This window comes from Pseudorca crassidens, chromosome 3, assembly GCF_039906515.1.
Source record: "Pseudorca crassidens isolate mPseCra1 chromosome 3, mPseCra1.hap1, whole genome shotgun sequence".
Lineage (NCBI taxonomy): Eukaryota > Metazoa > Chordata > Mammalia > Artiodactyla > Delphinidae > Pseudorca > Pseudorca crassidens.
In genome coordinates, this window is record NC_090298.1 from 112073254 (window position 1) to 112086027 (window position 12774).

The 12774-nt window shown below is 37.0% G+C and overlaps 1 protein-coding gene across 3 annotated transcripts in view; it reads left to right on the top strand.

Annotated features, from left to right (window-relative positions):
• Positions 1-12774, top strand: part of SEC24A (SEC24 homolog A, COPII coat complex component) — a 63465-nt gene that overhangs the window by 13287 nt on the left and 37404 nt on the right. For 2 of the 3 annotated variants that reach the window (XM_067731781.1, XM_067731779.1), the window contains exons 2-7: positions 1857-2339; positions 6322-6492; positions 8576-8653; positions 9229-9389; positions 9680-9852; positions 12322-12424. In XM_067731781.1, coding sequence (XP_067587882.1) covers positions 1857-2339; positions 6322-6492; positions 8576-8653; positions 9229-9389; positions 9680-9852; positions 12322-12424 — 1169 coding nt within the window. The remainder of the gene's footprint in view (positions 1-1856; positions 2340-6321; positions 6493-8575; positions 8654-9228; positions 9390-9679; positions 9853-12321; positions 12425-12774) is intronic. The other variant, XM_067731780.1, reaches the window with a different exon arrangement.

Here is a 12774-nt window from a genome sequence, read left to right on the forward strand (position 1 = left end):
CTTGCAATGCAGGGGACGCCGGTTAGATCCCTGGTTGGAAAACTAAGATCCCACGTGCCGCGAGGCAGCTAAGCCTGTGAGCCACAACTACTGAGCCCACACCCACAGCTAGAGAGCCTGTGTGCTGCAACTACAGAGCCCACACGCTCTGGAGCCCGTGTGCCACAACTAGAGAGAAGCCCGTGCACTGCAATGAGGAGCCCATGTGCCACAATGAAGGATCCCACGAGCCACAACTAAGACCTGATGCAATAAATAAATAAACAAACATAAAATGTTAAAAAAACACTAATAATCTCAATAGTCTTTAAAAAAAATAAAGTTTTCAAGGTTCATCTGTATTATAGCATGTCATCAGTACTTCGTTCCTTTTTATGACCAAATAATATACCATTGTATGGTTATGCCTCTTTTGTTTATCTGTTCATTAGTTGATGGACATTTGGGTTGTTTCTCCTTTTTGGATATTACAAATAATGATGTTATGAACATTTGTGTACAAGGTTTTATGCAGACTGGGAGTGGAATTGCTGGATTACATAACTATGTTTAACATTTGAAGAACTGCCAAACTATTTTCCAATGTAGTTGTACCGTTTTACATTTCCACTAGCAATGTATGAGCTTTCCAGTTTCTCCGCATCCTTGTCAACAGTTGTCACTTTCCAGCTTTTTCTTTATAACCGTCCTAGTTGGTGTGAGTGGTATCTCACTGTTTTTTTTTTTTTTCTTGGCTGCGTTGGGTCTTTGTTGCTGCGCGTGGGCTTTCTCTAGTTGTGGTGAGTGGGAGCTACTCTTCGTTGTGGTGTGCAGGCTTCTCGTTGCAATGGCTTCTCTTGTTGTGGAGCACGGGCTCTAGGTGTGCCAGCTTCAGTAGTTGCAGCATGTGGGCTTCAGTAGTTGTGGCTCGTGGGGTCTAGAGCACAGGCTCAGTAGTTGTGGTGCACAGGCTTAGTTGCTCTGTGGCATGTTGGATCTTCCTGGACCAGGGATCGAACCCATGTCCCCTGCATTGGCAGGCGGATTCTTAACCACTGCGCCACCCTCATTGTGGTTTTGATTTGCAGTTCTCTAATGACTAATAATGTTGAACATTTTTGCATGTGCTTACTGGCCATTTGTTTACCTCTTTGGAAATATATTTGAATGCTATTTAAAGCCTTTGCTCATTTTTTTAAACACTTTTATTGGCGTATAATTGCTACGCAATGGTGTGTTAGTTTCTGCTTTATAACAAAGTGAATCAGCCATACATACACATATATCCCCATATCTCCTCCCTCTTCCGTCTCCCTCCCATCCTTCCTATCCCACCCCTCTAGGTGGTCACAAAGCACCGAGCTGATCTCCCTGTGTTATGTGGCTGCTTCCCACTAGCTATTGATTTTACATTTGGTAGTGTATATATGTCCACGCCACTCTATCACTTTGTCCCAGCTTACCCTTCCCCCTTCCCTTGTCCTCAAGTCCATTCTCTACATCTGCGTCTTTATTCCTCTCCTGCCCCTAGGTTCATCAGAACAATTTTTTTCTTTTTTTTTTTATATTCCATATATATGTGTTAGCATACGGTATTTGTTTTTCTCTTTCTGGCTTACTTCACTCTGTATGACAGATTGTAGGTCCATCCACCTCACTACAAATAACTCAATTTCGTTTCTTTTTATGGCTAAGTAATATTCCATTGTATATATGTGCCATATCTTCTTTATCCATTCATCTGTTCTTTGGTCATTTTTAATTAGGTTATTTGTCTTTTCGTTGTTGGGTTGTAAGAGCACCATATGTTTTACTGTATTTTTTAAAGTATTGCTTTATTTGTTTGTAAAACTAATTTTTCCTCCTCTTATTGGAAGGTCCTGTCCAAAATGCACTGATGTCTTCACAAGTGTCAGTGAGCCAAGGATATAATTCTCAGCTTCCAGGATCCTACCCTCATCTAATACCAGCAAAGACTTTGAATCCAGTCTCTGGACAGTCTAACTCTGGTGGTTCCCAGACTGTTTCTCCACTAAGTAATTATCAGGGACCTGGACAGACTGTTTATAGACCATCTGTGGCTTCTAATCCAGTGACACCTTCACTCCGTAGTGGTCCTGTTCCCCAAATGCCACTACCTACTTCTCAGAACCCAGCTGCTACACCAATGCCTTCTGGTAGCTTTCTTCCTGGAGCCAACATACCACCACCCTTGAATTGGCAATATAACTATTCGTCACAGACAAACCATTGTCCTCGTGCGTCATCCCAACCGACCATGTCTGGGAATGCAAATTTGACAAGTCCTCAATATGTTTCTTCTGGAGATGCTTCACTTCAAAACAACTTCATAAAATCAGGTAGAGTTCTTACAGGACTGCTTAAAATGTAGAGATGGGAAAATTTTGCTTGTTTAAATGTTTTTAAATGACTATTTCAACCTTAAAATCATATGGAAGGCTATTGATTTTTTTGATCATTGTTAATCTTTAAATAGATTACTTCTGTAACCTTTGGGTCAACTTAAAATCATGATTGTTCCTGCTTTGCTTCTTTCCTTTGAAGGTATCCTCTGAATTTCTTTGAGTCACCCATGATATTTCAGGGTTTCAGGTATGCATGCAGAACCACTTAAGTACTGGCCATTACTTTTATTAATGGGTTTCCATCTTGTATTCTAGGGAAGCTTAATCCCTGTGGTCTCTCTTTGGACTTGATCTAAGGCTTGTCTTGTCTATTTGTTATGGCATGGACAATTTTTGGCTCCAGAAACCAGAGAATCCGGAGGGGCAGGTGAAAACAGACAGTACTTTTGGAGTGAGGAGTATTATTGAGCACATCTGTGATCAGAAAGCAGTGCACAGAGATTTATCTCTGTTTTTTTTTAGGAGTTTTATAACTTTAGTTCCTACATTCAGGTGTTTGATCAATTTTGAGTTAATTTTTGTGTGGTGTTAGTAGGTAGGGATTCAGCTTCATTCTTGTGCATGTGGATATACAGTTGTCGCAGGACTATTTGATGGAAAGACTGTTCTTCCTCCCATTGAATGATCTTGACACCCTTGTTGAAAATCAGTTGATCATAAATGTAGGGTTTATTTCTGTACTCTGAATTCTGTTCCATTGATCTATATGTGTATTTTTATACTAGTACCAAACATCTTGATTAGCGTAGCTTTGTAGTAAGGCTTGAATTGTAAAGATTGACTCCTCCACCTTTTTAGGTTTTTTTTCAAGATTGTTTTGGCTGTCCTAGGTCCCTTGCATTTCCATAAGAATTTTAGGATTAGCTTGTCAATTTTTGCAATAAAAAGACAGCTGTGACTTTGATAGGGATTGTGCTGAATCTGTACATCAATTTGGGAAGAAAGCTATATACTCTTGGACTGACTTTGATCATTTTATTTTTTAACCTCAGTGCTTGGTCATATACAGTTCAAAAGTAGGTTCATTTAAGCGTTTCACTATTCCCTTTTTTATATTAAAATTTGTCTTAAACACTTATCAACATTAATAGTGTTACTTTGAAAAGCATTTCAGATTCTGTATTAGGATCTGCAGGTTGATTATGCTCAGCAGACATCCTCAAGGAAATGAACTAGTAAAAGTTTCCAAATGTAATAGTAATATCAGTCATTACCTTTTTATATTCATATGTATTTCTGCATCTAGATACTACATGCACTTCATCAGTTTTGTAGTTTGTTAACTGCTGAAACTATTTTTCTTAGCCTCTTGACTAGCCACTGGCCCTGGTGAATGCATTTTGGACTTGTAAAGATTAAGCCTGCTTCTAGAAACTTAGTTTCTTTGGAGAGATCTTCTGATCCATAATTGTTAGACCTAAAATCCTTCTAATTACTCTTATTCTTATTCATTTGACACCATGAGTGAGCATCAATCGCTTGAAGTTAATGAACATTCACTTCTTTTTTAAGGTAACATTTATTATATAGAATTTTAGGTAACATTTTAGGTAATATTTTTAGGTAACATTTATATAGGTATCATTTACTGAATGTTTGTTATTTTCCAACACTTTACCAAACTTTAATGTGTTTTATCTTATTTAATCTTTACAGTAGTACGTTTTACAGGTAAGGAATGTGAGGCTTGAATAATTTTCCCAAAGCCACAAGAAAATAGGTTGGGAAAAGGTACTATTTAAAATTAGGTGTAGCCTCTCATTAAAAAGCACGTGATCAATAATCTGAAATATTTTTTTGGCTATAACAGAAGCCCTCAGGTAGAGCACCTTGATTACAGCACAGGTGTGGTGAAAGAGACATAAGGAAGTGCCAAAACTTATGAAGGTTTCTATATAAAAGAAGGGGAAAGAAAGATACATAAACTAATAAAATGAACCTACAAGAGATGTATGACTCCCTTCTCTTTTCTTAATGAGAACTCTAAAAAACTTCCCCAGTTTTTACCTCTGTTTTTTCATCATTGTTAGTAGGTGCCTGATTGTCTGATCTCAGAACTGTATCTAGGAATTTCCTTGGTGGTCCAGTGGTTGGGACTTCGCCTTCCAAAGCAGGGGGTGCCAGTTCGATCCCTGGTCAGGGAGCTAAGATCCCACATTCCTTGCGGCCAAAAAACCAAAAAACCCCATAAAACAGAAACAATATTGTAACAGATTCAATAAAGACTTTAAAAATGGTCCACATCAAAAAAATCTAAAAAAAAAAAACTGTATCTAAGTTATGCAAATTTCTAATTCACGTATTAAAATTCTCTGACTTTTTTTTTCTAATGGGACACCTTTTAGCATGTAATTAGTTTTAGGGATCTCAGAAGGCAGATTCTGAAACTCTAACTGTTAGTGTTCTAAATAAGAGTCATTCAACTTGAAAAAATAATGTCTATTTTATGAAATGTAGCCTATTCTGGATTCAACAATATTCCTCTTAAAGCTGTGAAAAATCTCTATCAGCTCACTTGTATTCTGTTAAACATTAGGTTGTTACATCTTTGTGGCCAGATGTATCAAACATTCTTATTCATGCTGAGTTGCAAATGTACCTTGCCCTTTTGTTCTTTTGACTTGTCTCTATTGCCATAGATACGTATGGGTGCTTCTTTGATAAGGGAGTTACATGGCAGTAATCTTTGTCTTCACCTTTGACAACAGGGCACTGATTAGTCTTGTTGGGAGATCATTTTTCAATTTGGCCCTGGAGAATTTGAACAGTATTGAAGAAACATAATGAAATTTTTCATATTTAGGTATCTTTATTCCTTTGATTTTACAAAATACAGGGTTTTACAAAATACAGGTAGAATATATTATATGTAAAATTTATTACCTATTTCACTTACAAATTCAGAGGATTAAAAGTCTTGTAATGAAAAATTAAATCACATGTATTTTATCAGTAGTATTATCAGTAGTATTTTATCTACTTTATAGACTTTGTTCCTCCTCTTTAGCAAATGAGAAGGTGGAAGCAGTATTATTGATTTGAATGAACAGGTGGTTGTGGGTTTTGGAATTTTCCATGTCACACAGAAGAATTTCCCCAAGGGTAACTGACAATGTTTTTACAGTAGTCAGAACTCACTGTCCTAATAGAAAATTGGTGAAATTGAGGCAGTGAGATGCTGGTAGATACAAGGACAAATACCATGTCATTTCTTAGTTTTGTTTGATGGGTACTTTTAAACCTCTTGGATATCAGTGTTTCATAAGGTTTATACGTAAACTTTGGATCATTTCCTGATTTTTAAGCCTAGGGAGTGTTCTTAATATAGTATTTAAGCAATTATTGAAAGTAAACTACTTTTAATTATTATTAGGTAAACACTGAACAGTGTACACATTTATTATCTATTTTAACAGGTTATACCCCCAATAAAAATGAAGCAAAATGAAATAAAACTTGGAAAATTTAGGATAACCACAATAGTTTGTAGTTTTAGAAAGCTAACTCTAAACCTAATTGATGATAGTGAATGGACTATATTGATAGGTATTCATAAACTTTTATTAATGTTAATTTCTACTGGAATATTTGATGTGGCCTGTTGAAACTGACCAGTTAATGAAAAATTAATCAATAAACAGGGCATTGTATCTACTGTATAAGTGATTTGATGCTGACTTTATATTTATACTGCTTTAATAATCGACAGGTAAGAATTATGGTAGGAGAGACTTGGAAATGTGTGAAGTATGCATATAAATTAGAAAATCATTCATCTGGGAGGTTAACTTATTTCTAGTAATTTTTGGTTTGTAGTTGAAATATAGATTTGGAAGTTACTTAGATTCGGTAAAAGGCCGTTTTGGCATTTTTCTTAAGTTCTTAAGTGTCATGTGAAAAACCACTGTTTCCATAGGATCTGCACCCCCCTTAGTGAATCCACCTCTGCCTACCACTTTTCAACCAGGAACTCCTCTTGGGCCCCCTCCAACTGGAGCACCACCTCCAGTGAGGGCCCTTACGCCTCAGAAATCAACACATAGAGCTGTGCCCCAGCCCACCTTTAATTCAGCTAGCAACCAAGAAGGTAAGCAAGACAAAAACCAAGTCGCGTCCTAAAGTTTTGACTCAGGGTGGAAAGATGAATATTATCTGAATTCCGTGCATTCAAGTCATATTCTAACAGAAAATCTAGTTTTTTTGGTTAGGGATGCCCCTCAGGAATTTAGAGTTTAAAAAAGTTTCTCGGTATTCCACTGCCCCATTCTGGGCTGTGGAATAGCTTTTGGGATCACTGTTGACTTTTTTTGTTGCTGTGCAGATTTTAAAAATCTTGGCTATAAAGTTACATGTCTTTTGGGAGAGGGAGGCGAGAGAGGAAATTTTGCTTTTCTGGACATGATGTTAGAACTATCCTTTTAATACATTAGCCCTTTTTTATGAAGCAGTATTTTGCTTGCCACTCTTACTGTAAATGTAACAAATATTTATGAGCCTAAATAAAAAGTCAAATATACAAACATTTTGATGTTTTATAATTTTAAAGCATTGTCTTCAGAGGTAACTTTAACATATAAGTTTATTAATTTAAACAAAATATTTTATAAAATAAGAAATTTGATTTTAGCCATAATATAACCATTGCAACAAGATTGGAAATAGGAAAACAGAAGAGGAGGGGAAAAAACCACTGCCCATATCCTACTACTCAATATAATCAATATTATCATTTTTGTATTTTCTTCTACCATTTCCTCTTTTTAGTATTGTTAGTAGGGAGAAAACTGACCTGTGTATAATTTGAAAAGAATGGTGTTAACAATGAGTAACAAAATGATAAAGCCGTGTCCCAGTGGTTGCCACCTGATAATTTTGAATATCAAGCTACAATAAGTATTTAAACTTTTAATCAACTAAAAATATGCTCAATGTTTTTGTTTCTACAAAACAGTTTTACTAAGGTTTTCTGTATCAACTCATGGCTAAAGACCTGGTGGTCTTGAGAATTGGAAAGGAGTTACTAACTTTATGAAACCATTAAACTTATCTATTTGGTGTTAAAACTGTTAAAAGTTAGCACCTTTATACTTAGGTGCTAGAGGTTGATACTATTCATTGATTTTAGTTTCTTCTGTACACAAATTAGAGCTAATAAATAGCAGAGGTACATAATGATAAATTTTTATTATTCATTTTAGTGGTTGTTTGCTAGACCAAAGCAATTGTTCTAATTAATATATATCACCTTAAAGTTAACTCTAGATTCTGCTCTGTTCCATATTTTTATTTTTTAAAATTTTTTTCTTGTATTCTATTTTTTTTGAATTTTATTTTATTTTTTTATACAGCAGGTTCTTATTAGTCATCCATTTTATACACATCAGTGTATACATGTCAATCCCAATCTCCCAATTCATACCCCCTCCCTCGCCACTTTCCCCCCTTGGTGTCCATACTTTTGTTCTTTGTGTCTCAATTTCTGCCCTGCAAACCGGTTTTTCTAGGTTCCACATATATGCGTTAATATATGATATTTGTTTTTCTTGCTGACTTACTTTTTTTTTTTTTTTTTTTTTTGCGGTACGCGGGCCTCTCACTGTTGTGGCCTCTCCCGTTGTGCACAGTCTCCGGACGTGCAGCCTCAGTGGCCATGGCTCACGGGCCTAGCCGCTCCACGGCACGTGGGATCTTCCCGGACCGGGGCATGAACCCATGTCCCCTGCATCGGCAGGCGGACTCTCAACCACTGCGCCACCAGGGAAGCCCTTACTTACATATTTTTTTAAAAAGGTTTTTATCCTCATAAATTTATTTCATCCTTAAATAGTATTGATTTTGGTGACTTATTTTAGTGTGTACTGCTCCTTAGAAGTTTTTAATGCTGCTCTCACAACTAGTAAAATCTTTCAGGTAGTATATAATTTTATAAACTACACAAAGTACCATTCTTTTTGGAAGCTTATAAAGTTATTTGAAACTTTTATATATTTTGTATATTTAAAATCTTACATTGTTTGAAATTTTTATTTCAACATTTAACATTTCCTGGGTTGTGGTTTAAACTATTTGTCATTTGGAAAGTTATCATAAATTTTAAACGTTAGCTCAAATCTTGCAAAAATTATAATAATGGTTCTAATTTAAATATTGTTAATAAACTTCCTCCTTAGGTATTATACCAAATACCAATAATGGATCTATGGTGGTTCACAATAGTTATGATGAAATTGAAGGCGGTGGCTTCTTGGGTGAGATGCTATGAAAGTTTTTTTGTTTTTTTAAGTATGTGTTCCTTGTAGGAAACAAAGAAGAAAACTTCATAATTATGTCACACAATGATACCTACTGTTAGCATTTTTAATCTCCATGTGTTTAGATTTTTTGTTAGGTTTTTATCCCCTTTAGGACTGGGATTATGGGCTTTATTATTATTATGTTATGACCGAAGAGTATTTTTTTCAATTAAATCTATTTAAATTTACTTATCCAGTTGAACATTTAGTATGTTTTAATTAAAGTTGTTTTGACTTAAATTTTAGTCTGAATACAAAGTTTAGTACATGATACGAGATATGAGAGTAAATTAATTATACTAAACTTATTTTTGTGTGTTTACAGCTGTAGTCCACTTTAGCTAGATTTTAATCATTGCTCTTACTTTGTTACTAGTGTTTATTTGTTTTACTTTACAAAATTGATGAATGAAAGTATTAAATTACCCAAAGGATTTTAGAGTTATGATTTCTATAATTTAATGGATGTGTGTGTTGATTTAAAGTACTCTGGAGTGTTAAATAGAACTTAAAAGTTACCTTGTTTCTAGCAACACCACAGCTTACTAATAAGAATCCTACAATGAGCCGAAGTGTTGGATATTCATATCCCTCCTTACCACCTGGTTATCAGAACACAATACCACCTAGTACAACAGGAATGCCACCCTCTTCCTTGAATTATCCAAGTGGTCCACAGGCATTTACTCAGGTATACTTTTTGTTTTTGTTTTTTTACCTGTATTCCACTTCAGTTTAAACTGTATTCACATGAAAAAATTTTAGGAAGGTATGATGAAAATTTTTAACCAGTTAGAATGGTAATAAATATTTCATAAGGCCTTCGTCCTGTTACATATCTCCAGAACCAAAAATTGACCAGGAAATCTAGATTACAGTGTTGTTATTTAGAGAGAAATTAAGTAACCAAGTCCTTATACTCTTCTCTTTTCAACTGAAGACATTATAAAGGCTACTTACTTTGAAATTATATATCTTTAGACTCCTTTAGGTGCTAATCATTTACCTGCAAGCATGAGTGGATTAAGTCTACATCCAGAGGGGCTATGGGTTATCAATCTACTTCAAGAAAGAAACATGCTTCCATTGACACCTTTGCAGCCTCCTGTTCCAAATTTGCATGAAGATATTCAGAAACTCAACTGTAACCCAGAGTAAGGCTTCAAACAGTGCTTCTTATTAAATATGACATTTTACTTGTTCTAAAATTCTTCCAGATTATTTTTGAGCTTCATGTGTTACGAACAAGCTATACAAATGTATTAATTTATGAAAGTAGTTCTGCATGCAGAAAACAGCGCTTTGTTAGTTGCTTACTTGATATTTGAAATATTCTAAGTCAAGAAATAGAGGGCTTCCCCGGTGGCACAGTGGTTGAGAGTCTGCCTGCCGATGCAGGGGACGCAGGTTCGTGTCCCGGTCCGGGAAGATCCCACATGCCGCGGAGCGGTCGGGCCCTTGAGCCATGGCCGCTGAGCCTGCGCGTCCGGAGCCTGTGCTCCGCAACGGGAGAGGCCACAGCAGTGGGAGGCCCGCGTACCACAAAAAAAGAAAGAAATAGAGTTGTAACCCCTGATCTGATAGCTACTCTTATCAGCTCTAATGGGACTATGATATTCATTATCATTATGGTGATTACATTATATTTTCAAAGTCCAAAGGACAGAGACTTGATTCTATATAATCCTTTATTTGCTCTCATTTTAAATTGTTTTTCATAACCAACATAATTATAATACTCTTTTCTCTCTTAAAATTGATTGTGAGTTTAAGTGTATATGAAGACTTTCTGATAAACTGAATTTTGTTATTTTTATTTATTTTAAAAATTTATTATTTATTTGGCTGCATTGGGTCTTAGTTGCAGCATGTGGGATCTTTGTTGTGGCATGTGGGATCTTTCGTTGCGGTGTGGGGACTCTTCTCTAGTTGTTGTGCACAGGCTCCAGAGCGTGTGGGCTCAGTAGTTGCAGCGCTCGGGCTCCAGAGTGCGTGGGCTCTCTAGTTATCGTGTGTGGGCTCCAGAGCACATGGGCTTAGTTGCCCTGCAGTATGTGGGATCTTAGTTGCCCAACCAGGGATCAAACTATTGTCCCCTGCATTGGAAGGTGGATTCTTTTTTTAAAAAATTTATTTATTTATTTATTTATTTGTTTATTTTGGCTGTGTTGGGTCTTCGTTTCTGTTCATGGGCTTTCTTTAGTTGCGGCGAGCGGGGGCCACTCTTCATCGCGGTGCGCGGGCCTCTCACTGTCGCGGCCTCTCTTGTTGCGGAGCACAAGCTCCAGACGCGCAGGCTCAGTAGTTATGGCTCACGGGCCTAGTTGCTCCGCGGCATGTGGGATCTTCCCAGACCAGGGCTCGAACCCATGTCCCCTGCATTGGCAGGCAGACTCTCAACCACTGCGCCACCAGGGAAGCCCCTGGAAGGCGGATTCTTAACCACTGGACCACCAGGGAAGTCCCTGAATTTTTTTTTTAATTAATTAATTTTTATTTTTGGCTGCGTTGGGTCTTCGTTGCTACATGTGGGCTTTCTCTAGTTGTGGTGAGCGGGGGCTACTCTTCGTTGTGGCGCACGGGCTTCTCACTGCAGTGGCTTCTTTTGTTGCAGAGCACAGGCTTTAGGTGCACGGGCTTCAGTAGTTGTGGCATACGGGCTCAGTAGTTGTGGCACATGGACTCAGTAGTTGTGGCTCGCGGGCTCTAGAGCGCAGGCTCAGTAGTTGTAGCACAGGGGCTTAGTTGCTCCGCGGCATGTGGGATATTCCCTGCGTTGGCAGGCGGATTCTTAACTACTGAGCCACCAGAATTGGGAAGCCCAATTTTGTTATTTTTAAATAGTCTTTTTAAAACCATCAGTAAAACTGAGCTTTTCAGTAATACACTTAACTTTTTTTTTAAGATTTATTATTTATTTATTTATTTATTTAATTTATTTTTGGCTGCATTGGGTCTTAGTTGCAGTACTCAGAATTTTCCTTGAGGCATGCAGGATCCTTCATTTCAGTGCGCGGGCTCTTCGTTGTGGTGCACGGGCTTCTCGTTGTGGCGAGTAGCTTTTCTCTTCTGTAGTGGCATGCAGGCTCCAGGGCGCATGGGCTCTGTATTTGTGGCACGCAGGATCTAGTTGAGGCGTACGTGAGCTCAGTAGTTGTGGCACGCAGGCTTAGTTGCCCTGAGGCGTGTTGGATCTTAGTTTTCTGACCAGGGATTGAACCCGTGTCCCCTGCATTGTAAGGCAGATTCTTTACCACTGGACCACCAGGGAAAGTCCCAGTAATACGCTTAACTTTGCATGTGCAAATTTGGGTCATCACCTTTAAATTCCAGTGCCATCTAGATTTATATAAAGAAAACTAAGTTCTTTGGTAGTCTAGACTGTCTTATGCACAAGCTGAGAAGAAAATTTGTTTTAGTTATATAAAATGGGATTATAACCGTCCACCCTTTCTTTCTGAATAGGATTTAAATATTTAAAAAGGATAAGATTTGTGAGGGCCTATTGAAATACTTCATTTGTAATCTGATCCAATGTTAAAATGTGTACCTTTTAAGTCTTTTTATTTTTGTCCAAAAATAGTCATAGTAATAACTGACAAATGATTTTTACATTGATATAGGTTATTCCGATGCACACTGACTAGCATTCCTCAGACTCAGGCCTTACTGAATAAAGCCAAACTTCCTTTGGGACTGCTGCTTCATCCTTTTAAAGACCTAGTGGTATGTTTTACTAGCGAAAGTAAATGTTTTGTGGAAAATTATCTTGGTGGTAAGGAATTTTTTATAATAGTGCAAGAATTTGTTTGAGCTATCTTTAGGAATTTGACCATTGGCCGATTCCTTTATTTGTATTTCAGCCAAAGATATTATCAAACGCTTTCACAAAGAGATAAAATAAACATATTGTTGAAAAATTCAGGAGGTACTGAATAGAATAGAGGTACTGAAGAAAATAAATAAATGAACCATACTATTTTAACAAGTTGTAAATTGTTTACCCATTAAAATACTTTACCCATTCTCCCAGTTCTTCCATTCTTGGAGTAAAATCTGTTGCTTTAAGAAGCTGT